The sequence below is a fragment of the Lonchura striata genome, chromosome 10, assembly GCF_050655825.1.
Source record: "Lonchura striata isolate lonStrDom1 chromosome 10, ASM5065582v1, whole genome shotgun sequence".
NCBI classification, from domain to species: Eukaryota; Metazoa; Chordata; class Aves; order Passeriformes; family Estrildidae; genus Lonchura; species Lonchura striata.
Window position 1 is genome coordinate 5,886,331 of NC_140712.1, and position 26,945 is coordinate 5,913,275.

Genomic DNA, 26,945 nt, shown 5'->3' on the forward strand with positions numbered 1-26,945 from the left:
TAACCCAGCAGGAAACAAGCTACATGTAATCCATCAGCCAAGCATGGCACAGGGGGGAAAGGGCCTGAAATCCAGACATCCATGAGGAGGGAGGGGTGTGCTGAACAAGAGCCAAGGAGGAAGATGGGAGCACCTTTGGGTGGGGTCGGAAAGATGGGAGATGAGCAAGGAGCAGGGAGCCAGGCTGGGTGGGATGCTGGGTCTCCAGAGGGCCGTGGCTTTGTCCTGAATCAGCTTTGCACCGTGAGGAAAAGCTGGAAAGTTCTTTCCCCAGTGTTCTGCTAACACAGTTGGAGTGCTGCGAGCCCTGAGTGGCAAAGGTCATCCTGATTGCCAGCTGAGAGCGGTGTGGGGTTTGCAGGGCCACTCAGGAATAGGGCCAGGGGCAGGTAACAGCAGCTTTGGGTCTCCGTGGACACCGGGAACTGGCTTTGCTCCTGCAGAAGTGCCAAAGGATCTGTGGAGATTAGCCCAGTTGGTTAGAGCACGGTGCTAATAACGCCAAGCTTTGATCCCTGCATGGGCCGCTCACTTAACAGTTGGATTCGATGATCCTCGTGGGTCGCTTCCAACTCGGAGTATTTTGGGATTCTGACATCCCGCTCGGGCCGGAGCGGGCGGTGCCTCCGGAGCCGCCCCTCGCACCCCACGTCGGGCTCCGGCCCCGCTCCTCCCTCCCCCGGCCCGGCGGGAACAAGGCTGCTTTCAGGGGCGGCTGTGGGTGGCGAGGGCCTCTAGCTCTTTAAGAGGGAAAATTTGGTGTGTAATCTGAGCGAATTTCTCCTTTCTGACAGGCGGGAGAACTTACAGGTCCCTCCCTCGCCCCGCTTTATTAACTACAGTAGTAGCGGGAGCCCTCGGCCGGAGCAGGCGGAGGTTGTGCCGTGCCGGAGCTCTCGCCTCTGCTGCAGCCCCGGGGACGCGATGGGTGCCCGAGGTGGCATCGCCGCCGAGCTGCTGCTGCTGCTGCTGCTGCTGCTGGCCCGCCGCCCCCAGCCCCTCAGCGCGGGACCCCCGGCCGGAGGTGAGTCCGTCCGCAGCCCAGCCCGCAGGAGGGGTGGGATCCTGCGGGATATCGCCGCTCCCGGGAGCGCTGGGGACGCGGGGGACCCACGAGCGGGTGCCGAGCCGGCGCTGGGTGCCCGGCCGGGCGCTTCCCGCAGGGTACACGGTGCGTGCTCCGTGCGGGACGCGGCTCGGAGCCGGGGGCAGCGGCGGGGGAAAGCACCGCGGCTGCCCCGCCGGGCCCGGCGCCGGGGAGACGGAGCTCGCCAGCCCTCCCTGCCCATGTTTGGCCTCGCCACGGCAGCCGCGTGCGAGGGCAGCCCCTCTCCATCGCGGGGGCTCGGCAGGAAGGAGCAGCGGCGGGGTGGCACCTCCCGGGGCTCTCCCGGCCTGGTGGCTGCCGGCCCGGGGCGGGCGGGCGGTGAGCGGCTCACCTCTCCCACCAGCACAGCCCCAGCAGGGCTGTGGGACCACGCCGGGGGTGACGGGCAGCGGGACCAGCTGGGGCCAGGGTCCCTCCGGTGGTGGCACGGGGCTGGCACAGGGTCAGCGCTGGGCACGGCAGCTCCGGCGGGACAGCGGTGCGGGATTTATACCCAGTTTTCTCCATAGAGCAGCTAAGTTTGCCCATCCAGCTCTTGTCACCGATGTGTGTCCAGCCTCGGCATCCTGCCAGCCGTCCCTCCCTGCTCCCTCCCTGCTCCCTCCCCTGGCGGCTCTGGACGGGTCTCGTTCCCCTGGGACGGGTCTGACCCTCCAGGTTGTGCCTGGGGTCTGACTGGGCACTGCACTGCATCAGCAGCACCTGCAGCTTTGAACGTGAGGGGCATTTCAAAAGCACTTACTTACACTTTCCCTAACTCACCCCAAAATTGATATATCATTTCACTGGGCAGTGTCTCTTCCCCAAACTTCCCCCCAGGGACCAGGACTCGGACCAGCAGTGAGGCAGGAGCTTGCTCCCAGCAGTTCCCGAAGGAACTACTGAAAACCTCCGGTCTTTTGCTTCCTAACCATCCTCTGCATCCCAGCCCGTGTCAGTGCAATGAGGAGGATGATGCTGGAGCCCATCCTTGCCCTCAGCACCTGCAGGGCTGTTGTTGGTCTCTTGCTGTCCCTGTTCCCTCCCAGAGAGCAGATGGCCTTTGGGACATACTCCTTTCATTACCTTAGGCCTTGTTCTTTCTATTTTTTGTCGTGCACCAAAATAGGAGGGTGCCTGGCAAGCTGAGTGGAAAAAAATCCCTTTTGTTAATGAACAGAGTGGTCTCCTTCCTCCCAGCCCTGACCTTTCCATCCCGGGATGGGATTTCCCCACATGGATCTGTTGCTTGTGCAGTGTCCAGGGTGGGTCTGAGGGCTGCCCTGACAGTCCCAAACTCTTTCATGGTGAAGGGGCTGGAGAAACCCCCAGAAAACCCCAAAACCCCCATGGCTTTCACTTACACCCCCAGACTGGCCCCAGGTGAGTCCCCCCATGGCTGTGACACGGCTCTGGGGATCAGTGAGCACCTCCCTGGTCAACACATGGGGCTGGGGAGGAAAAGGGGGTTTACCCCCATTTTCAAATGCAGGGGACTGTTTCTGCAGTGGGCTAAACAGATGTGCCAGCTGTGACCCTGGGCCTGGGCAGCAGCTTCCCACCAGCCCCCTGCAGCTGAGAACATCCCTGCTGAGCCCAGCAGCACTCATCCCAGCTGGTTCCATGGGCTGCCCACCGTGGGACATCCCCGTGTCCCCATCAGGGAGAGCCACGAGCAGCGGGCTGAGGTTTTTGGGGGTGAAGCCTGTGTTTTGTGTTCCCTCCAAGCTGAGGTTCAGGAACCCGGGCCTTCCTGCCCAGCCCAGCATGGGAAGAGTCATCATGCACTTCATCAAATACAGGATTATATCAAAAAGAAGAAACACTCACAGAGCTTGTCCTCTTGACATCAGAGTGTGAAGCTTTAATAAACTGTTTTTCGACAGCCTGGCTCCTCTCTGGTTCCCAGTGAGGTCACCCACGGGCTGGGCTCCCCTTCCCCAAAATTCCTGCTACTGGAGGTTTGGAGTGGGGGGAGAGGAGAGAATTGGATGTGTGGACTCCCTGTGAGCAGCGTTCACCCCAAGATTTCAGCAAGTGGGTGCCAAAAATGTGACACCCTCCAAAGTTTAGGCAGACTTAGGGTCAGTGAGGGGTCCTGGGGAGGCAGTGGGATACTGGCATGTCCAGGATCCCTGCCCATGGATAGGGAGCAGTGTCTGCCCCGGGGTGTCCCCCGGGATCCCTGCTGCTCTCTCCAGGTTCCTCAGCTCCACGGAGCCACCTCGGTGCTTCCTTTCCTCCACTTTTGGAAATCTGACTGATTTATTCAAACTTTCTTTTTTATGGTCTCACCACATGCTTTAAGGTCATAGCTCAGAGCAGCTCGAAAAGTTTCCAGCTGATGGGAAAGAACAGGAAAAATGCTGAAAAGGGGGGAGAACGCAAACTGGTATCGTGGGAATCAGGGAGGAATATTCTTGTCTCACTCTTATATTTAGCAACAGAGGCCTGTGGGCAAAAATATAATAAGTGCATTCCTGCAGGGCTGCAGGACAGGGTTAAGCTCACCCCGAGGAGCTCACGTCAGGTTGAAGGCTGGACAGGAACAGGGCCTGGGAGGCGGGAGCCTGCGTGCCTAAATAAAGCTCCAAGCACAGAGTGTTCACAACAGGCGTTGGCCCAGCCCAGCCTCGGCTCCCCTGGCCCTTTCCAGGTGCTGGGCTCGGTTTTCTCCTTTTTGGGAAGCCTGAGTGTGAGCATCACCCCCAGCCTTCAGCTGGCAGACTCCTAGAAACTCCTGTGCCCTTCCCAGCTCTCAGCTGGGCATCCTGAGGCTCCTTTGCCACCAGCCCCTTCACCACGCTGTGTCTCCAAAGCCCTGGTGTCCATCAGAGCTCCCTCATTCCCAAACCAGCCCTTCCTGAGCTGTCTCCATCGTGCCCTGTGTTTGCTTGGACATTGCCATGCTGCACTGGCATGGGAAACTCCTCAGACCTTTCCTGAGCTAAATAGACCAAAAAAGGGGAGTTTGAATTTACTAATATAATATATTGGTAATATATATTGCCAATATAATATATTGGCAAATATAACAGAATATTGTTAGCTATTGTTATATGAGGATAATTTTTAGTCTGTTGTATTGATAGAATATGAATATATTCTATGAAGCATATCCCAAATACATTCTGTGAAGTCAAAGAACCTTTCAGAAAGCCTTTGCTTTGCAAAGCAGAGCTGGGAGTTGGGGCAGCGCTGGGATCTGCAAAGCCAGGCTAAAATCCATAGGGGCAGGACTGCTGTAGCTCTTCCCAGCCCCAGGATAGGGACCATGCATGATTTGTCACCCATTACCCATCCTTTACCCTCAGGACAGACCAAACAGAGCCTCTCAGCTGGCATCAGGGTGGGGTGGGAGATGTTTGTGCCCTGAGCTGTGGGTCCAGGAGGGTGATAAATTCCCGTTTTCCATCCCTCTTGCCCGGGCTGTGCCGCCCATGGCGCGTGGGCCGGGCAGTGCCTCTGGGAGCTGCCCTGTGCCCAGGGGCTGCCTTGGCTGCCTGACAGCCCCAAAGCAGCCCTGACAAGGCTGGGTACTGCCAAAAACTGCTGGGAGTGGACAGAGTCGTGGGGCAAACAGCATGGTTTGGAGGTGGCCGGGCCCATCACGTGCCTCCCAGACAAGGAGACAGAGAAGCTGCATGGATCCATCACCATGACTCACTGGCTGGGGAAGGAGCCCTCCTGAGCGATGAGTCAGCTTGGGATGGCCCTGTGAATCCCTGCTGCTACTTTTGCCCAGTTCTTGGCTTTCTGGAAGTTGTTTTTCCTCTTTGCTGCAGGCAGGCGAGGGATGGGAGGGTTTGGAGTCGCCAGCTGCTCCTGGTGCCATCCCCAGTCGTGTTGATGGGTGCTCCCCATCCTCAACCATCTCACACCCCTGGCGTGGTGCAGCGTTGGCAGAGAGAGGGGCAGGCAGCAGGAATTTCCCATTCCCTTTCCCAGCCTCCTTGCTGGGCTTCAGAAGGGCTTCAAGGTTTTCAGCATCCCACCCCACAGAAATTTCTGAGCCCACCAGGGTCATTTCCTCTGGGAGCTTGGGAGAAGAGAGGGAAGTCTCTTGGCCCGAGGTGGATGTGGCTGAGCAAGCCCCGCAGCCCTGGGAGGGGATGTGAGCACCAGCTTCCACACCCCCACAGCCCCCCCGCCAGCCGGGCCTCCCCCCGTGCTACAAATAGAGCAGGCATTTATTTTCTGTGTAAACATCACCCCCGCGGGTGTTTCTCATGGATGGAAAAGTCAGGGGATAGCAGGAGTGGGGAGGGCAGGCAAGGCAGGGCAGGGAGGGGGATCTCTGGAAGGACGAGGGGAGAAGAAAGGACAGGAGAGGAGAGAAGAGGACAGGAGAAGGCAGAGCTTTCAGCTCTAGAAAGAGGGGAAAAAGAAAATACTAATGCTCCTTGCAGAAAGTTTATCATGTCAGCCCCAGAGGAGCAAAAAATATCCCCTCTTTTCCCCCATCCACACTGCAAACCCCCATCTCTGTCCGTGGAGACGCTTTTCTCTGCCCCCCACAGCACTCAGCATCACCAAAAGCTCATCCTGGCCGTGGTCCTTGGTGCCCTGTGGGGTGCAGGGTGCTGTGGCTGCTTGCCTTAAAGCCGTCTCACCCCAATTTACACATTTTTACACCGCAATTGCACGTTTACCATCCCTGTTGATACATTTCCCCATCCCTGAGCGCTGGATGCTGCAATTAAGGCAAGCAGGTATCTTCTGGCAAGGTTTCAACACTCCCTCTCGTGCTCATTCTTCCCCCGCAGTTTTGGCTGATAACTCCCCCCGTCTGGCACGTCAGGAGCCACTCGACACCAGCGGGGCTGGGAAGCATCAGAGCCCGGGCGGTGCAGCCGGCCCCTCTCCGGCGGCGGCCGCGGGCTGTTTGTTGACAGCAGGCAGGATCTCTCCGGTAACACCGAGCCCTTCCAGGCATGTCTGTGAGCATCCCCTGGCCTGGCTCCCCCACTCCCCCCGCCAGCTCCTTCCCCTCACTGGGCCCGGAGATGAGCTTGGGAACAGGCACTGGCTCTGCTGGACAGGCAGGGATGGGCCTCAGGGATCTGCAGGTGGGATGTGCCCAACTCCTCCAAGATCCTCCAGCACGGGGCTGGCTGGGATTGTCCCCTCCTGTGCCACCACATGCCCTCCTGCAGCTCTGCAATCTTTTCCTTCACTGGGTGGGAAGAAGCCGGGTAGGGAGCACAAGTGGCAGCGGGTGCCAGGACGTGCAGGGTGGAGCTGGAAAACCTGCCAGCCTGTGAGACAGGGGAAGAGGGCTTGGGAGAGAGAAAAAGGCAGAAAAAATAGAACAAAACCCGACTTCGAATGGTTTGGAAACCACGTCCTCTGGGGCTGATACAGTATTTCCAGGCCAGCTTCTCCTGGCAGAGGGAGCCTGCGGGAGCCTGAGTCACGCTGCAGGGGACGGCACAAAAGCCCCATTGAGCCTCCTGCTTCCCCAAATCCTCCCACTTTCTCCGCCCGCTTCACTTCCCAGGGCAAACACTCCAAACACTGCTTCCAGCTTGGGCTTATTCCTTCAGTCCCTCCGGAGCCATTGAGCCACACATCGTTAAAAGCTCTTCACCCCTGCTCCTGCTCCTGCCAGGCTGTGGGGCTGCTCCAGGGGCACTCTCCCCAGCTTTTCCCAAAAGCACCGTGACCTTCGTGGGGGGCTTCATGCTGGTTCCCTCCCCTCCATGGCTCTGCATCTGGCCGAGCAGGAGAGCTCAGGAAATACCATCAGCTTTAGGGCTGTGCTTGAATCATCGTAAAACCATGCTGGATAAGCGATGGAGCTCTGGAGCTCTAGCCAAGCCTCCTGGACCCCGCTCTGTGGCCTCCAGCTATCAAGCTCCAAACGCTGCTCCATCAGGCAGGGAAGGCAGGCAGGAGCAGGCACAGGCGCTGGGCAGGGCTTGGGGACTGGCAGGACATGGGAAGGTACAAAGGTACAACCAGCCCCCTCCCAGACAGCAGAGGTAGCAGAGGGCATGTTTTCAGGTTTTCCCCTGACCCCAGAGTCCGTGGGCTGTAAAAAGGCTGTTTTTCCCCAAAGCTGTCAGGCTGGGGAAGGCGAGCGGAGAGCAGCTGGCCGGGGAACGGGGGAGAGGAACTGAAGGAATAAACACAGGAGGAGGGGTTCAAAGCAGCGTGGTGCAGCCAGAGGCCACCCGGGTGGGATGGGGGCGAAGCAAAGCACCCCGGCCAGGACTCTCCTCCCACACTCAAAACAAGGGTGATGGCACTTCTGGTGGTCAGCAGACCGGGAAAGGCGACCAGGCACAGCTTTTCTGGTTTTGTGGGTGCTGCTTTCCAGCAATCTCTGCTGGCCAGCACTCCTGGAAAGCGCCAGCCCCTGGGAGCCCCGCCGTGAGGGAGGGCCAGATGGAGGATGGGAGGCGAGAACCGGAGCACTCATTCCCATTGCCGGGGCTGGAAAAGCACACACAGCCCTGGCTCAGGATGTGGGAGCAGCAGTCATTGGAATCACTGGGACTGGGGATAAAAGAAAAAGTCCTCCTGCGTGCCAGGAGCTATCAGAGCAGGGATGGATCTGTGCCCATGACACCCCATCCCATAAATATTGAGGCAGAACCCCAGGCTTTCCTGGGGCAGGCACAAGAGGACTGTGGTATGATCCCTGCTGGGTTTGAATGCCCTTGCTGTAGGCTAAACCCAGCTCATCTCCATTGCACTGGGGTTTCTTTGTTGTGGAGACCTGGATGGGTGCTCAGCTCAGGTCTCAGGGCACGTCTGAAGGCAGCAGCCCCCCATTTGTTCCCCCAGCAAAGCCCCAGCCAAAGCTGAGGGTGCCGTGTTTGCCTTAACCTCTCACAGGCTGCTCATTTCCTTCCCTGGCCATAAATAAAACCACACCGTAAAACGAAGGGAATGTGGAACATAATGAAGCCTTTCTCCTAAAGCTCATAGGATCCCTTCTGCCCATGGCCACTCCACCCTGTGTGGGGACAGGGGCACAGCTCCAGCTCCGGGGCTTGGTTACAGGTTCCATTGGGCATCCCAGCCGGGCTGGGGACAAGGGACCTGAGCCCCCAGGACCACCCACGGCGCCGGTCCTGCCCACCCTGCCTGTGCTGGGAGTGGGACAGGAGCCTTGAGCACACATTTTGGGGGGAACAGGAGGGGATCGAGCTGCTGAGCAGCATCCCCAGGGCTGGGCAGCCACCCCCGAGCCCCTCCAGTGTTCCCAAGGTCCAGCCCCCCTGGTGCTGGCATTCCCCTGAACCCCTCCCGTGTTCACATCCCCCCAATCTCTCCGGTGTTCACATCCCCCAGCCCCTCCTGCTGCACGGCGGATGGGGGTGCAGCACGGAGGGGTTTGACCTCACTACCTTAAGTTTCATAAACAAAACCAAGCCCCAGCAACTCCGAGGGCATCCAACCCAGCTCCTGGGGCTGCGGAGAAGAGAGCAGCAAGCTGCCCTCGGGCAGCCCCCAGCCCGCACAGCGGGGCACAGGGGCCGCTGGCTGGCACGGGGAGCGGGCAGGAAGGAGGGCAGCCGGCGGGCTGGGCTGCACCGCTGGCTGCACAAGCCCGGGGCTGTTCGGGCAACAAGGAGCTTTCACTCCCCGCCTGTTTTTCCAGCGTTGGAAAAGCGGTGTGGCCGGGATGGGAAGCGGCTGCGAACACAGGGAGCCTTTCAGGGGGGCGCGTGTTCCTGCACGGGGCTCTCCTGGCACCGCTGCGGTCATTAAAGAGCTGCTTTAATGAATTCCAGTCCCCTCCCTGCAAACACAGCCGGCCCCGGCCCCCACCTGCCCCACCGCAGCCTGAATGGAGCCTTGTTGAGCATCCAGCCCCTCCCCGGCTCCACGCCCCTATCCCCGGGCAGGGTTTGCTCCGCTCCTTCCTCCTCAGCCTCATCGTCCTCCTGTGGCCGGAGCCGGGGGGGACCCTGCAGCCCCTCAGGGGCTCGGCTGTACCCCGCTGCTGCTCCTCCTGCGCCCCCAAAGTGCAGCTGGCTGTCCTGCTGGGCTGGGAGCCGTGGGGCAGGGCAGCACCCACCACCCACCCACGGGGCCGTGTCCCCGCTGTGAACACCCTGTGTGCCCCGTGCCGGTCCTCTCCGAGCTGAGCTTTCCTAGTCAGCACCCACCACCCACCCACGGAGCCGTGTCCCTGCTGTGAACACCCTGCGTGCCCCGTGCCGGTCCTCTCCGAGCTGAGCTTTCCTAGTCAGCACCCACCACCCACCCACGGGGCCGTGTCCCCGCTGTGAACACCCTGCGTGCCCCGTGCCGGTCCTCTCCGAGCTGGGCTTCCCGAGTCAGCACCCACCACCCACCCACGGGGCCGTGGGTGCACACCCTGCGTGCCCCGTGCCGGTCCTCTCCCAGCCGAGCTTTCCAGTCCTTCCCCTCGCCTGGGCCTGGAGCTGGCTCCTTCAACCTCCTACGTGCTGGGAAGGAGGTGGGAGAAGTTTTTGTGCTGAAAGATGCGTGTTAAAACACAAAGGAGAGCCCAGAGCGGCCTCGCTGAGCCCCGGACACTCGGAGAGCCCCCAGCCTAGAGCCCCCTGAGCAGATGGGGTCCCCCCCAGGCTCTTCTCCTGCTCCCCCAGTCGGAAATTCCCTGAACACGAGCAAACGAGCTGCTGGAGAGGCCGAACCAGCCGTGGTTTCAGCCTGAGGAGCAGGGCAAGAAGGAAGAAGGCCAAAGCGTCCGGAGCCGGCGCGTGGCCGGCGGCCGGGGCAGGCCGGCTCGCACAGAGCCCTTGCTGTTCACCTCCCGGGGCCTCGCTCCCAGACCCCTCCTTACAGCCTTTGGCTCATCTCCTTGTTTTTTTCAATGAAAAAAAAAAAAAAAGAAAACAACCCCAAAACGCAAGCGACACTGCAGTCTATAATCTGCTGGCTGCTGGCTGGCTGCTCGGAAACTGTGACAGAGGCTCCTCTCGCCTCGTCAACGCCTTTCAATCGGCTTGGCAAGGCACGATGGTGATTTCCTGTGGGACGCAGCAAGCTGGGAATGTCAATTGTTTTTACCCGGGGTGAGTGGGACATCCGGGGTGTCCACTCCAACCCGTGGCCAGGACGTGGGGACCTCTTGCTCCCCCTTGGCAGGAGAGGATGGGCCCCTTGGGGAATCCGCATCCAGGGATGGGGGGCACGGCACTCCTATGGTATGAGCATGGCATCCTTAGATCACTTGAGATAGGTGCTTGTGGGGCATGGGAACTCATCCTCATGGGATGATCCCAGGATCTCACCTGAGCCTGCCCAGAGATGGGGATGGGTGCCTGGAATCCCCTCATTGCTCCAAGTGATGGACCAGGATGGAGCACCTGTCCTATGGAGGCTCCTCCAGAGCAAAATGCATTTGGGAAAAAAAAAAAAAAATCCATGTTTTCTGTGTCTTTTACAAAGTGGAGGGCAAGGAAGAGGGGAGATAGAGGTGAGAAGCTGCCGGTCCCTTGTGAAAGTGAAATGTCACAGGCCAAGTGGCTTCACATCCTGGCTGGGCTGATGAGGGAGGAGGAGAGTGGCCCTGAAATAAAGCAGGAATTTGGGAAGAGAAACAGCAGTAACTGCCTCTGCTGCCGGAGAAGAATTCCAGCGCCTCCTGGATGTGGGCAAGGGTCCTCCCTCCTCCCCAACAAACAGCACCACTCCCCTAGGCATCCGCACCTCTGGGAGCTTTTTAGTATTAGTATTTTATGAGAGAAGAAGGAAAACATTTCTGGCAGCTTTGGCGGAGTGAAGGCAGGACAAAATGTGCTGCCTGCAGGAGCTGGTGCCCCCTGGCACACTGGAAACAAGCTGGTCTTGCTGGAGCAGCCCCAAACCCTCATCCCCAGCACCCACAGTGAGACACTGCCCGGCCCCTGGGCGGGCATGGGAGCTGCTGGTGGGTCCAGCCCAGCCAAGCTTTCCCTCCCCATGAGAGCAGCCACTCAGTACCCATCTGAAAAACATTTTTGAATTAGGGGAAGCCACTAAAATGTAGCAAAATCCCAGTGGGAGCTGGAGCATGGAGCGTGCACAGGGAATCTCGTCAGGAGCCAGCACACAGCGTACACAGATATCTCTGGGGACAGCATGTGCACACACGTGTGCCTGTGGTTGTGCAAGGAGGGACAGGAAAATTCTCTTTTCCACTGTGCCACGTCATTCCTGCTCACCAAGCCGCAGGACAGGGCAGTGCTGAGAGCCCCAGCACCCACCAGCCCTGGCCACTGGGCAAGGCTGGCTCTGCTGGGACCATGGGAAGGAGGGAGCAGGTCAGGGAAGGACAGAGCCCTGCAGAGAACAGCACAGCTCCTCTGAGTCACTGGCTGGGCTGAGGAGGACAAGGAATCCAAAGTGCCCCATGCCAGCAGCAGGCACGAGGGCCAGGGAATGAGCAGGCACCCTGACAGCCTTGCCCTGGGCTGGGCAAAGGACTTGGTGTTACAGCAAAGGCCAGATATTTCCATGGTGCCATTTCCTCCCTGTCCACAACGGGTGGGGTGATGGTCCTCGCAACACCCACGTCATCCTCCCAGACCACAGGGGAAAACTGAGGCACTTTCTTCTGCTGCCAGTGGCAGGAAATGATTTTTTGTGGTGTCCTGGACAAGGAGGTCTCCCCATTCCCAAAGGGTTCACCAGAGCTTCCTCCATGCATGGCACTGCAGGGCTCTGCTCTGAAGAAAATGGGAAAATCTAAAACAGAGTGCTCCAACTCTGTCCCTGCTGCACCAGCTTCTGCCATCACCTCTACAGATGATCTCTGTCTCCTTCCAAGTGCCTCAGTGACTGTGGCTGTCCTGCCGGGTTGTGTTTTCATTTGCTGGGTTGTTTTCACTTACTGCACCACCCTGTGAGCAAAGCCTGCATTGCCCATTCCCACCTTGGTCATCCCACAGAAATTTGGGCAAGAGGAAAATGCATCCAGGGAAGGAGATGTGTACCCAGAACTCGCTGTGCAGAAGATTGGTGTAACCCCAGCGTCCAACATCCACCCCTGCCTCCTGCAAAAGAGATCAGGGGCTGGGACCTTGAAAACCAAATTCCTATTCTTGTTCAGCAAGACAGATCTGGGAAAACCTAAGTGTAGGTCAGCAGCTGGGTGGATCTGATAAGTGCTTTAGTAAAGCACAGCAGGAAAGCTTCACACATATAAACTCCAGCAGAGCCTGTGACTACATATGGACTGAAAATGTGCATTTGCCCCCATCCCTGACATATCCTCCCCAAACATTTCCAGCTTACAGGGCTGGAGTGTTTATGCTTAAGCACAGAGTTTTGCCACAGGCTGAGCTGGAGCCAAGCAGGATGGGTGGCTGCACGGCCCAGCCACACACATTTAACATGTGTGAGATGCACATGCATGCATTGAGTCAGCTAAAAACTAAAAGCACTCTAAAATTAATCCTGGCCACTCCCTGTACCCTTAATCCTGCACTCCCCTGCCTCTGCCCTGTGACACAGTCTGTCATCTCATGACCACATGCCACTGAGCTGAGTCCTCCAGGGCTGATGCATACTGGTTGTTGAACACGTTCCAAATGCATCTCCAGGCGTCTACTTTGAGCCGAGGTTTCCATCCACTCTCTCATCCACCTATGGATCATTTGCACGCATTTTTATTTCTCCAGAACTGAGGAGAAACACAACTCCTTTAACCAGAAGGTGCTGAGGCCCTGGCACAGATTGCCCAGAGAAGCTCTGGCTGCCCCATCCCTGGAAGTGTTCAAGGCCAGGTTGGACAGGGCTTGGAGCAACCTGGGCTAGTGGAAAATGTCCCTGACCGTAGCAGGGGACTTGGACTAGATGAGCTTTAAGTTTCCTTCCAACTCAAGCCCTTCTAGGATTTGTTTAGGCAAATCAGAAAAACAGACTCCCCCAAGGGTCTTTTTAGGCTGCTGGACTCCAGCAACCTGTCAGATGGCAAACAAGGGAAGGGCTGATGGATGGGCTCGGGAGACTCCACAATCACAGCACCCACGTGGACGGGGCTTGCAGGAGGTGTCCTTCCCTGCCTGACCTTTCTGCGTTCTCTCCCCAGCCTCTTTCTTTGGGGACAGCTTCGTGGAGATGCCTCTGGCAGACGCCTCGCGCACGGTGCGGCTCCACCTGCAGCTGTTCACCAGCCAGGGCAATGGGCTGCTCTTCCTGGCTGCCGGCCAGCCCGACCACCTCCTGCTCCAGCTGCAAGCCGGCCGCCTGCAGGTCAGCACCCCAGCACCCCGTCCTCTCCCCGGGTTGGGGTGTCCATGTTGTGGCTTCATCCAGTGAGAGGATGAAGGGGCAGCTCAGCTGCCAGGACCCCTGGCAGGGAACACCAAGAGGAGAGTGGAAGCCTTGGAAGATTTGGTTAAATACAGAGAAACAGGCTCCCGCTGGGGAAGCTCCTCACCCACTGCCTGGGTGATGCTGGGGGTGGTCACAGGGACACCCTGACACTGGCACCCCATGTGCATTGCGTGGTCAGACACGCTGCACAGCACCCTCAGCTGTGAGGAGGTGAGACAAGAGGATCCAGGGAAAGAAGAGATCTCCCTTGTCCCAGCTGGAACATGGGAAGCAATCAAGACAGAGCAATAAAATTCCCTGTTGTGGTTATGGTGTTGGCATCCACCATGAAGGAAAAGAGCAGGGAGCATCCGAGGCACACATCCTGCCTCTCCTGCAGCCTGGGCTGGGCTACCAACCACATTAAACCAAAGCAGAAGAGCAAGCTAGCCACTGGCCAGAGGTGTCCTTACTGCAGACCATGTGTTTCACCAGCTAACCCTCTACTTAGGCAGGCTCCAGGCTGCTGCCCATGAGGAGCAAAGCCTGCTATTTCCCCTGCCAGTTCCAGGGAAAGGGCTGGAAGCAGCCCAGGTTGCAAGGAGGGAGGGCAGTGGGTAAGACAGAGCAGGGAAGGAGGAGCCAGCATCTGGCAGGGCTGCTCTGTGAGGGGAGAGGAAAAGTCCAATGATGGAGGATGGAGGATGGAGGACCCCAGCCCTGAGACTGGGGTTTGCTGAGAATGAGTGAAAAAGGAGAGAAGTTCAGGGAGCAGGACAAAGAGGGCAGGTCCATGGGGAGGATGAAGGAGAAGCACATCCAGAGGTGGAGGAGTGAACCAAGGGACCAAAACCCTTGCGAGCACCTGGGTGTGGGCTCATGCTTCAACAGGTGTTACTGGAAGGTGGAGAGGTCCCACTTGAGCTGAGGATTTTGTGTCTTTGCAGGCCAGGCTGCAGCTGGGCTTGGAGGAGGTGACCTTGCAGTCCCCAGCAGGGCTGCAGCTCGATAACCTGGCAGTGCACGATGTGGAGCTGCTGGTGGAAGATGGCAGGATGACGCTGACCATCGATGGCCACTTCAACAGCTCCACAGACATCGCAGGGCCAGCAAGGGAGCTGGACATCCAGTATGGCCTCTATGCCGGCGGGACAGGCAGGCTGGACCTGCCGTACCTTGCTGAGGCCAGCCCTCCCTTCAGGGGTTGCCTTCACTTGGTGACATTCAATGGCCTGGATGTCCTCTCCCATCTGTCTGCTGATGGCAGCTCCAAGACCTTCCACCATGTCCAGGAAGGGTGCAGCACGCAGTTCTCTGCAGAGCCTGAGGACCCATTTGGGTTCCCGGGGCCACACTCCTACATTGCTTTTCCCACATGGGACGCAAGGCAGGAAGCGACCATCGAGTTTGTGATAACGACGAGCATCACCCAGGCACCCCTCATCTACCACGCAGGGCTGGAGAATGACTTCTTCTACCTGGAGATCTCCAACGGGCGCCTGCGAGGGTTTGTGGAGAAGGGGAACGGCGTCATCGTCCTGCACAACAACGTCTTCATCAGCGACGAGCAGCAGCACTACGTCAAAGTCCACACGGACATCCACAAGTTTGAGATACTGATTGATTACTATGCTTCATCCACATCCAACCGGGGCATCAACAACTACCTGGACCTTCAGGGAAACCTCTTCATTGGAGGTATGGATGAAAAAGCTCTGCAAAGGCTGAGGGAGCACCATCTTTCTTTCATCTCGTTGTGGACCATGAGCAACCACTCGTTTGTTGGCTGCTTGGAGGACCTCCGGATAAACCTGCAGAGGAGGAGCCTGCAGGATGCTGTGATCACAAAGGACATTACAGCAGGCTGTGGGAAGCAGGACCACTACTGGGACTATGAGGAGGTGTATGAGCAGGATGAGGCATCTACTTCCCCACCTCCAAATGGCTTTTCCGGAGCACCGGGCCTGGTGGTGGAACCGTGCCGGCCCGACAGCAGCTTCCCACCCGCCTTTGCCAACATCAGCAGGCTGCTGCACGTCAGCCCCCTCGTCGTCTCTGAAGGGGGCATGGCCTACCTGGAGTGGAAGCACGCCCAGCCTACGGTAGACTTGAGCGTGGCCAACATCCGTCAGTCCCAAATCCTCTTCAGCATCACCAGTGACCCCAGGCATGGCCAACTGGAGCTGGACATTCCCGGGTCCAGGAGCAGAAGGAAGTTCACCTTGTTAGACATTGTGAATCGGAAAGTCAGGTACATCCACGATGGCTCCGAAGGGCCCATGGACCAGCTGATGCTGGAGGTGACGGTGACCACCCAGCAAGGGGTCCCAGAGTGCCTACGGCAGGGGCAGGTGTACCTGCTGCCCATCATGATCAACCCTGTCAACGATGCCCCACAGGTGATCTTTCCCCGTGGGAACCAAATTACAGTCCTGAGGCACACACGGAAACACCTGACCACGGACATCCTGCAGGTCCTGGATGATGACTCGTCCTGCAATGACCTCGAATTCCAGCTGCACGGTCAGCAGGTGGAGGAGGGTTATGTGGAGCTAGACTTCCACCCTGGAGTGCCCATTGAAGAGTTCTCCTGCAGGGACCTGGAAGCTGGCAACGTAGTCTATGTGCACCAGGGTGGGACAAACTTACAGCTCACCTTGCAGGTGAGTGATGGCACCATCCCAAGCCCCATTGCCACCCTGAGGATCCTGGCCATCGATCCTGACATCCGCCTGCTCAATAACACCGGCCTCTCCCTCTCCCAAGGTGGGGCCGCACGCATCACCACAGCCAACCTGTCTGTGGAGACAAACGCCGTGGAACAGCGGGTCTCCATCCTGTATGTCCTCACGGAGCCTCTCAAGTATGGTGAGGTCCAGAAGCAAGGGAGCATGGGAGGGGAATGGAAAAAAGTTGAGTCCTTCCACCAACAAGACCTGGAGCAAGGGCGCATCCAGTATTTTAGCACAGACCCGGGGCACCGTCTGGAAGACAGTGTGGAGGAGGTAAGATTCAAAGTCCAGGTGGGGCAGAAGCTCTTGCCAAACAACACCTTCCTCATAAGGATTAAAAGAGCCACCATTAAGATGAGGACCATGGCTCCCCTCCAGATGAAGAATAAGCGGCACAGAAACATCACCAGCAAGGAGCTGGAGGCAATGCTGGAAGATCCAAACTCTGCCCCAGTTCCCTTCCACTACGTGATCATCCAGGCACCCAAAAAGGGAAACCTGGAGCTGCTTGGCAACAGGCTGACTGAAGGCTTTGGATTTACTGAAGAGGACCTGCAGGACAACCGCCTGAGCTACAGCGTGACCATCAGGAACTCCCAGCAAGCTGAGGACTTCTTCCAGTTCCGCGTCCACGCTGGTGAGCAGCACTCGCCCGTCTATACCTACAGAATCAGCATTGGTGGGGACCCCGATGCACCAAATTTGACCAACGTGCTCCTGACCGTGCTGGAAGGTGGGCAGGCCGTCATCTCCAAGGATCACTTGTTTGTGCAGAGTGTGAACAGCATGGACTACGTCTATGAGGTGATTGAGGGGCCAGCGCATGGGAGGCTGGCCTGGGCTGCGTCCCACGGCTGGGCCTCCAGAGAGGAGATCACAGAGTTCACCAACGACGACATCCTCCAGCGCCGGTTGCTGTACCAGCACGATGACTCCGAGACACTGGAGGATGACATCCCCTTCGTAGCCATCAGGCAGGGTGAGGGCAGCGCCGAGTCTGAGGCCGAGGAGGTGAGGGGCGTTTTCAGGGTCTCCATCCAACCCGTCAATGACCACAGCCCTGTCCGGGCAGTGAACAGAGTCTTCAACGTGGTGCGCAACGGGCAGCACCTGCTGACAACTGACCATATTGCCTTCACTGACAAGGACTCCGGCTTCTCCGACACGCAGCTGGTGCTGACCAGGAAGGACATCTTATTTGGCAGCATTGTGTCTGTCGATGACAGAAGCCACCAGGTCTATCGATTCACACAGGATGACTTGAGGAAGAAGAAGATCCTCTTTGTCCATTCCGGGGCTGACCGGGGCTGGATCCAGCTACAGGTCTCGGATGGCCTCCACCAAACCACAGCCCTCCTGGAAGTGCAGGCATCAGACCCCTACATCAAAATAGTCAACAACACTGGTCTGGTCATCCACCAGGGCACCCAAGGGAGCATTGACTCCTCTGTCCTCAGCCTGGAAACCAACATGGACATCAGGTCAGATGAAGAGATACGGTTCCTAATAACCACCCCTCCAAGGTGGGGGACCGTGCTGAGAGGGGAGCAGCCGGTCATGGCCTTCTCCCAGAGGGACCTGCTGGCAGGAGAGATCTCCTACCACCACAACGGGAGCAGGAACACCCGGGATGAGCTCCAGTTCACTGTAGAAGCAAATGAGGTGGCAGTAGAGGACACACTGGCCATCAGTGTGTTCTTGGACACCCATCCCAGCCCCCTGAGCATAGTCAACCACAAGGAGATCTATGTTTTCCAGGGGGAAGCGGCTGGGATAAAGGAGGAGGACTTAATGGTGAGTACCCCCTTCTCTAGTCATTCCCCATACCTGCATGACTTCCCTGGCCACCAAACCAGGATGGTCACCCATGGGACTCCATTTTATTCCCACCTGCTCAGAGCCAAGGCCTTTCTCAGGCTTTGCCCGGGGTGCAGAGAGAGAGGGTTTCAGGCATGGCTTCAGTAAGGTGGTTCTTGCAGTCCATCCCACAGCAAGGCTTTGAGGGATTGATAGCACAGCAGGTGGGCTGTGGGCAGCCCAGCCTCAGTTACCAGCCCTCCCACTCATGCCTCATCTCCCCCACATTCCCAGGTGACCCACGAAGAAATACCTTCCCAAGACATAGTCTACATGGTGATCAACCCCCCAGCCTCTGGCTTCCTGGCAATGCTTCAGCACAGCCAGGACGTGAACGAGCAGCCCAGCCTGGACCCCATCCAGTCCTTCACCCAGGAGGACATCAACAGTGGCAGAGTCCTCTACCTCCACTCCAAGCCCAACGAGGAGCGTGACCAGTTTGTCCTGGATGTCACCGCCCGCAGTGCAGACCCTCTGGAGGGGGTGGTGGTCAGCCTGGTTGTGCTGCCCATCACCGTCCCCTTGGATGTCCACAACATCACGGTGCCAGGAGGTGGCTCTGCCGCTATCTCCTCGAGCATCCTCCGCATTCCCAACACCTACTACCCAACTCTCGGCGTGGAGTTCAGGGTGCTCGAGCCCCCCCGGTTTGGCACCCTCCTGAGCAGCCAGCGGCCCGAGCAGGGCGGGCTGCACAGCTTCACCTGGAGTGAGGTATAGCACCCACGGCACCCACCTGCCCTCCAGGCTGCTTTCTCGAGGGTTTGGGGACAGCCCGGGGTGCTCTCCAGCCCCCAGCCACACTGGGAGGTTGGGGAGGGCTGCAGGAGTCTTCTCCCCATCAGAAGGGATGGAGGCGTTTGGGGTGATGGGTTTGCTCTGCAACCCCAGACACGGGACAAGGGGTACGGGGTGGAGATGCGGGCAGAGCACCCGTGGTGGGCTCCAGGCCTGCTTCCCAGAGAACCCGCACGGCTGCCCCTCAGTTTGTGGTGGGTTGCCATCATCCTCCCAGGATGGTCCAGGGTCACCTCCTCAGAGGGCCCTGTGTCCTCCATGGAGGATCACCTGGCCCTTGCCCCGCAGGTGGAGAACCAGCAGATCCAGTACAGGCAGGATGGTCCGCGATCCCTCACTGACAGTTTCACCATCCTGGCCAACGCCACCGAGGTATCCCGACAGAGCCATCCCCGGACTCTGTTCATCAGCATCCTGCCGCGCAGCACCAAGGCGCCGCGGCTGAAGGTCAACGCGGGTTTGCAGGTAAGGCTGGGCCGCCGCGGGCACCCCCTGCTCCCTCCTCGGGGAGCCGCGGCTCGGCGGAGCCGGGCTGCCGCCCAGAGGCGGGGAACGGGGAAAGGAGGAGCTGCTCCCGGCCGTGCAGGAGGCGGGGAGCGGAGCTGTGCCCGTCCCGCCCCGCCGCTGCGGGGACCGGCCGCGAGGTGGGAGCATCGCCCCGCGGGCCCGGCGCTGCCACGGCGGCAGCGCCTCCGCTGCCCCTCCGGGCGGCTCCGGGAGCAGCTTGCCCACGTTTCACCAACACAGGCTGGAATTACTCAATCACCTGGGCAGCTTTCACACCTCTCTTTACGTCCACCCCAGAAAACGGCAGAAGGGAAGAGGTCTCACCTGCTGCTGAACTCCCACCTTCTGCTTCCGACACCTCCCTGTCCCATTTGGGGTCACTAATGCAAAAATTCTAGAAATTAATTTAGCGGAAAACACGGAAGCACAATTATCCCCCCCACCCCCCTGCACCTACCTTCACTATGCCGAATTTCCCAGACTGGCAGATGGAAAGCTTTCTGTTCCATGAGGATCACCACACAGTTGCCTTGGGAAGGGTTCTGGGAGCCTGGACTCTGGAGAAGATGCCCACAGGGAAGGGGCTGCCCTGCCTTGCCTCAGAGACAGCCATTATGAGTGATATCAGCAAAGTTTGGGAGGTATCACCCAGCCCTAGCTCTGTGCCTGCCCCAGCTTCCCCCTCCAGCCCAGGAAGCTTCTGACTAAATCCTTTTTGTAGATCTGCCTCACCTGGGTTAAAACTCAGGGAGAAGTTGACCCCTCAGCTGCTGGGCCCATGCAAGCCCCTTTTCCCCACTCCAGACATCCAGTGTAAGCATGGCCTTCCCTTCCCCCCAGCCATCATGCTAAGAATAAGGCTGAAAAGACAGAAGAAGCTCCTAAAAATAAACTTTGAGGCAGCAATTTGCCTTTCCATGGGAATCCCTTAGCACCCCGGGAAGAGTGATCACAGCAGCCCAGAGGAGCTCTGGAGCTGGGAATGGCTTCCTTCCCCCAACAGGAGTGAGGGGAGAGGCCCGGCCCTGCTGTTTGTGCTCTGCTGAGGGATGACTTCAGTGTTTAAAGGTCAGGCCGGGCCCGGGAGAGGGATTGCACAAAGGTTTCCAGGGATGCCGAGGGACAACAGGCTGGGTCTAGACCCCAAAGTGGAGCCCCTTGGGAAGGAGCAGCAGCTTTTTTGGCTGGATCTGAGGGAAGGATGGCTGGATGCCACTGAGGCAGAGGCTTCCACCGCCGCCCTGGAGCGCACGGCCACGCTCCCGGCGCTGCTCCGCCGCCTCGCCGCGTGCTCTCCCCGCGAGCAGAGGCGACACGGAGGCTGAGCAAACACAAAGCGCCGAGCGAGCGAGTGCAGAGCCAGGCGGAAGGCTTTAATAATTCAGAGAGGACGAGGAGCAGGGAGAAGAAATGGGTCAGCTCCCGCAGCACGGGCTCTGGGCCGGGAGCAAAGCCACTCCAGCCACTCTGACTGTCCCTCCCCAGTGGCCGTGGTGCCCTGGGGCTGGCAGTCCCCCCTGCTTTGCCCACAGGGAGTTTTCTTTGGCTCCAAGCCCCCAGTGTGATTGCAATTCCAACTGCTGTGGGTGCTGGGGAGAGGATGCAGCCCAAAAAACTCAGTGAAGCTCCTGTCCCGGCTGTGTGTCCAGCAGCACTTCCCCCACCCTGCCTCTGCAAAGCTGTGTTTTCTAGCCTGCCTCTGCCATCCCGTGGGGACTGCTGAGGGATTTCATTTCTCTGTCGGCACCCACACCCACTCAAGCAATGTTTTGGGTTAGGCCAGCTGAAAACAGCAGAAAAGAGCTCATCCAGCAGAGCACATCCTCCAGCGCCTGCCTGGGTGTTGTCTTGCAGATTCCCAAGATGCAAATTTCCAAGATCCCAGCCTCATGATGCTGTGGGATGTTGCACATCCCACCCCTCCACCCCACGTGAGCCGTGGCACGGCTCCATCCATGCACCCCAAGATTTCCAGGCATCCTGAGGGCAAAGGGCAGCTCTGGGCTGTGTGGGCAGAACCTGTTTGGCAGCACAACATTCATCTCTGTGGTCTGCCAGGATGGAGATGTGGCACAGGGTCACGAGCAGGGAAAATTGTTGCCTCCAGCTGGAGATGGGAGATGCCAAGGCTTTGGGGTGGCAATGTTCCCACAGGAGGGTCAGTACCACTGGGTGGGAGGAAGCAGTTCTGGGAAGTTCCTCAGTGGCTCTGAACTCAGCCACATATTTGTCATTCCTGGAGGGTTTGCTGGGACAGCAGGCCTTGCTGCAGCCTTGTGAGGGGGTGGTGGGACGGGAGCAGGAGCAAGGAGAAGCACCCAGCCAGGGAGAGACAGGGCTGCTTGTGGTCATTGTGTGCCCAACAGCAGCTTGTGCGCCCCACTAAAACCCCTTCCCTGCAAAGCAAGGTCCCAAAGGTACAGCCCTTGCCCCAGGGCACCATGCCCTTTTCCACTCCCAGGAACTGGGGAAACTGAGGCACACTTGCCCTCCAGCACACGCCATGCAGAGGCGCAGACCCAGCTGTGTGGCACGTGCTGGCAAACACGGCAGCGGTGACGTGGGGCTGGGAAGAGGCCAGAGGATGGAGGCGTCCCCAGGACACAGACAAGGCGCCCTTGTTGGGCTGGGATGTGCTCTGGCACCCAGCAGAGCGGTCTGAGCTGGGACGGGAAAAAGGGGAGAGGTGCCGGGGTACCCAGGGGATTTCAGCCTCTCCCAATCCCCCAGCTGCGGGAAGGTGCCACGGCCGTCCTCAGCCCCCACATCCTGAGCGCCGAGGACGAGGACTCCCCGGCAGAGGAGGTGACCTATTCCATCCAGCCCCCGGCCAACGGGAGGGTCGTGCTGCGGTCAGCGCCCGGCGCCGAGCTCCAGAGGTTCACTCAGGCCCAGATAGACAGCGGCCTCATCCTCTTCGTGCACCAAGGTAGGGCAGGACTGAGGTGCCCCAGGCCCCCTGCAAGGGCAATGGGGACACTGATGCCAACCCCATCCCTGGTCCAAAACCCTGACGGGTTAATGGGGAGCTGCATCTCCTCTGGCCTCTGCAGGACCCCTGGATGGCGGCTTCGCCTTCGATCTGTGGGATGGTGAGAACCTATCTCCCGGGCACTTCTTCCTCATCAGGGCCCAGAGAGAGCCTGTCATCAGCCTGGCCAGGAAGCAGAGCCTCACTGTCTGCCCAGGTGGGTGCCAGCACCTTCCCCATCCTCCCAGCTCAAATGGGGCCCCCTTGGGCCTCCTGTCCTTGCCCAAGCACTGCTGAGATGCCCCTGCAGAGGTTGCAGGTGGGTGGCGAGGTGACTGGTTTAAATCCATACTGGATGTGTTTTCCAGGTGCTCTGGAGCCCATCACCAGCCAGAACCTGCAGGCAGTGAGCAATAGCCCCACCAGCTCCACCACTCTCTACTACAGCATCGAGCAAGCCCCTCGCCTGGGCAGGCTGACCACCTCACAGGGGGAGGAAATCAGGAACTTCACCCAAGCCCAGGTGAGATTTCAATTCCTCCAGACCCTCAGAACCCCAAACGCAGCCCTTCATCACCCCCACCACAGCACGGGGGTCCCAGTGTGAGCCCAGTGCTACCACGGGCACCTGATCCCAGGCAGGAGGCAGCACAAGGCTCCAGCCGTGCTGTAACTTTCCCAGCTCTGCCAACAGCTGCTAAGAGGGATTAAGAGCTGCTGCCCCAGCCTTGGATTTAGCACTGGGGGAGGCTGAGGGAGCTATAATCCCTTTTCCTAGGCCATCTCCCTGCTGCAGAGCCAGCCAGCCTGGCTGCTGCTGAAGGGAAGAACCAAGCACGATTTTTTCACCCCTGCTCTGAAAAAACCCTTCTCCTGTGGGGCCAAATTTTGCAGGGCCCAGCAAGGGTCTTATTTTATTCCATCACTCAGAGACCCATAGGTTTACCCTCCCTGGAAGGTTCGCTGTGATATGCTCACCCTCGGAGGATGCTGAGCAAGCTCAGTTCCCCTGATTGCTGGAAGAAACATCATAGAGTCCCAGAGTGTTTTGGGTTGGAAGGGAAAGTAAAGGTCACCTTGTTCCCCCACAAGGGACAGGGACACCTTCTACTAGGCCAGGTTGCTCCAAGGCCTGTCCAACCTGGCCTTAAACAATTCCAGGGATGGGGCAGCCACAATTTCACATCCTGGTAAAGAAACACCATGAGCTCTCCATGGCTAGTGAAAATCCCCATTTCTTACCTAATTAGAGCTCGGTTGCTCCATCCCAGAGTCAAGACAGGAGCTGATCAAGGGGTTTTTTTAATTTTCAGGTGGACAGCAAGCTGATTTTCTACCAGCATGAGATGCCAGGCAAGCCCTTCTGGCTGGCCCAAGATGCCATCCGCTTCCGTGTGGTCACTCCCACGACCATCTCAGATTCTTTCATCCTCCTTGTCCTGATCTCCTTTGAGGAAAATTGTCCCCAGCGCTTGACTCAGCTTTGGAAAAATGAAGGTAAGGGTAGGATGGAGAAGCATGGGACAACCCAGCTCTTCAGGAGCGCTTGTTGTCTGAAGAAGATAAATGTGTTGTTTTCCATGGCTGATCCATTACATCAGACATCTAAAACTGCCTCCAATTCCTTCTTCCATCATTGCATCAAACTCTCACCAGCTTTCATTAGTTGATTCTTATCCCTTTTCTCGCCAGGTCTGCAGCTCACAAGGGCTCAGCAGGCTGAGATTGACACCTCGGTGTTGGATGCCTCCAACCTCCTGAGCCAAATCCTGGTCACTGAGAGGGCTGGATATGACGTTGTCTTCCTGGTGACGGAGCCACCAACTCATGGACAGCTCCTGGTGGCCGGTGTTCCTCTGGAGCAGTCGCGGCCCTTTTTCCTGCAGTCAGAGCTGGCAGCGAGGCGTTTGGTGTACGCCCACGGTGGGGACAGCGTCTCCAAAGACCACTTCAGTTTCAAGGCTTGGCTCCAGCCCCAGGAACAGCGGTCTGTCCGTCCTCCACAGGATGGGGTGGTGATCTCCGAAGCATTCAACGTAACAGTGACCAGCAGCACCGTGCCGCCACGGGTGGTGAAGCGGCAAGAAGTGCTGCAGGTCCCACCAGGCTCCGTGGTCACCTTGTCACAGGAGTACCTGGATGTGGCAGACCCACTGGTGGCCCCTCAGGAGATGGTGTACAGCGTCCTGCAGAGACCCCTCGCTGGCCACGTGGCCAGCGCACACAGGCCACGGGAGCCCATCAGCCGCTTCACCCAGGCGGATGTCAATGCTGGCCGCGTGGTCTTTGTTGCCACTGGGAGCCGTGCCCCAGGCTCCTTAGCCCTAAGGCTCTCCAGTGGCCACCACCCACCCATCCAGACCTCACTGGAGGTCGAGGTGCTGCCTGCCCTGAGCACCACTGCCAGCCCAGCACTGCTGGAGGTGCCCCAAGACCTGAACAGGGCCCCGGTGTCCCAGCATCACCTGCTGGGTGCCGCACCACGAGGGGCAGGCAATGTCCTGTACAGGATCACCAGGGACCCCAGGTTTGGACAGGTGCAAGTCAACCAGAAGCCATCACGGGGCTTCTCACAGAAGCAGCTGGATCGCAGGGAGGTGACGTTCACCTTCAGTGACCTCAGGTCTTCTGAGGATGACTTCCAGTTCGTTGCCATTTCGCGGGCAGGAAACAGGAGCGGGGTGGTGAACGTGACCGTCCGTGCTGCGGTGAAGACCCGAGCGGGCAGCCTGTGGCCCCGAGGCACCACAGCCCTCCTGGACACCAGTATCCTCGATGCCAGTGAGCTGGCCAACCACACCAAGAGCGTCCCGGTCTTCAAGGTCCGCAGGGCGCCCCGTGCCAGCCGTCTTGTCAGGGTGTCCAGGGATCCAGGACAGCCCGGCTCTCCGATCGAAACCTTCAGCCAGAGCGAGCTGGAGCAAGGGCTGGTGGGGCTGGAGGTGCTGGATGCTGGGGACACCCAACAACCCCTGCAGAGGGACAGCTTTGTCTTCGAGCTGGTGGCTGCTGGGGTGCCACCAGCGCTGGCATCCCTGGAGTATGGCATTGAGCCCTACAATGCCTCAAAATCCTACGGTGTCACCCTGCTGACAGTCCCGCTGGCACCCTCACTCCCTGTGCCCCATGGCACAGCACAGAGCAGCCCCAATGCCAGCGAGCTGGGCATGTCCTCCACTCCCTGGCTGGCCCCCAGTGCCACCACTAGCCCCAGTGCAGGAGGCACCTTCCTCAGCTTCATTGAGGCCAACATGTTCAGCATTATCATCCCCATTTGCCTCATTCTCCTCCTGCTGGCTCTCATCTTGCCCCTTCTCTTCTACCTGCACAAGCGCAACAAGACGGGGAAGCACCACGTCCAGGGCACGCCCAGCTCCAAGGCCAAGAACGGGGCCGTGCCAGAGCACGAGACCTTCCGCAGGACAGACCCCAGCCAGAGCATCCCCCTAACGACTGTCACCAGCCTGGAGGGCAAGGGCACGGGTCCCCCGCCCCCGGGCTCTGGGGCACCTCCAGACCCCGAGCTCCTCCAGTACTGCCGGACTTCCAACCCGCCCCTGAAGAACAGCCAGTACTGGGTGTGAAGGGCTCGGGGGCGGTGGCACGAGACCACCGGGGCGTCCAGCCCCTCCTGCAGCACCACCAGCCACCTCCTCCCGGCTCTCCTCCTCCTCCTCCCTGGGAGCTGGCATCCCACAGGCGCGGGAGGGCCCTGGGGATACAGGGGCTGCTGCTCCAGCCCACCTTGTAGCTCCACATCTCCTTTGGGCACGGGAGAGGGGCATTGCATAAGCAAGTGGGGACAGGCAAAATTCCCAAGCGTGGCTGGGAATTGCTGACTTTGGGCGCTCATTTGGGCAGCCTGATGGAGGCCACAGTGCTGGGGGGCACCTGATGACACTGGTTCCCACAGAGCCACCCAGGCTGGTCCAGTGGTGGCTCCTCTGAAGGCAGCACAGTCGCCACAGGGGTGCTTTTCACAGCTCTTGGTAAGAGAGGAAGGATGAGGAGCAGCTTGTGCTGAATCAGGCTGGGGATGAAGCTGCCCAAATTCCCCAGGGCTAGGTGAGACACTGAGACACTGAGACACTGGAGCAGAGGTTCAGAAAATATTCTGTGGCCAATGCCAGGGGAATTTAGGAGTCCCTACCCACTTGGAAAAATACCCACCTCGCTCTTTCTCTACTTGCTGTGTGCTGCATGAAGCCAGTTGCACCGAGCCCTGGGGGGGTTGCACAACAGGTAGGACTTGGCAGGGAGGGATGGCTGGAGCTCACCTGGGCAGTGTGAAACCGGAGAGGAGGGCAGAGAAGCGGAGCCAGCATGGTATTCCACTGTATACTCCAGTATGGCAGAAGTAAACAGAATAAAGTGCCTTTTCCGAGGTGCATCACTGTTTTCCTCAGCTGTCTCCCTTGCCAGGCCTGTTTTAAGCTGCTGAGCGTCATTTGGAGGTAATGGACCATATTCTGGGCTCTTGCTCAAATTTTCCCCAGGCTGGAGTCCTAAAAACTTAAATAGAAACTGTCTGAGGGAGGGCAGAGGAAAAACTGAGCGCTGAGCTCAGGATGGGACCCAACAATAATACCCTGTGCTGCTCCAGCTGGGAATCTCATCACAGGGCACATCCTGCTCACACACATCTGGTGGGGAGCTAACATGAGCCCCCAGGGACCACGGGGGACCACTTGCACCCTTCTCACCCAGGATAAAATCCAGCACATGATCCCTCCCTAAACAATGACCCTGT

The 26,945-nt window shown here is 58.7% G+C and overlaps 1 protein-coding gene across 1 annotated transcript; it reads left to right on the forward strand.

The window, feature by feature from the left end:
- Positions 1-647: 647 nt before the first annotated feature.
- CSPG4 (chondroitin sulfate proteoglycan 4) lies at positions 648-26,585 on the forward strand. Its single transcript, XM_031505769.3, has 10 exons — positions 648-1,024; positions 13,104-13,267; positions 14,278-17,856; positions 18,154-18,633; positions 19,006-19,182; positions 21,955-22,153; positions 22,278-22,412; positions 22,564-22,718; positions 23,509-23,692; positions 23,888-26,585. Exons 1-10 carry the CDS (start codon positions 925-927, stop codon positions 25,777-25,779), a joined length of 7,065 nt encoding a protein of 2,354 aa, XP_031361629.3. The 5' UTR covers positions 648-924; the 3' UTR covers positions 25,780-26,585.
- The last annotated feature ends 360 nt before the right edge of the window (positions 26,586-26,945 follow it).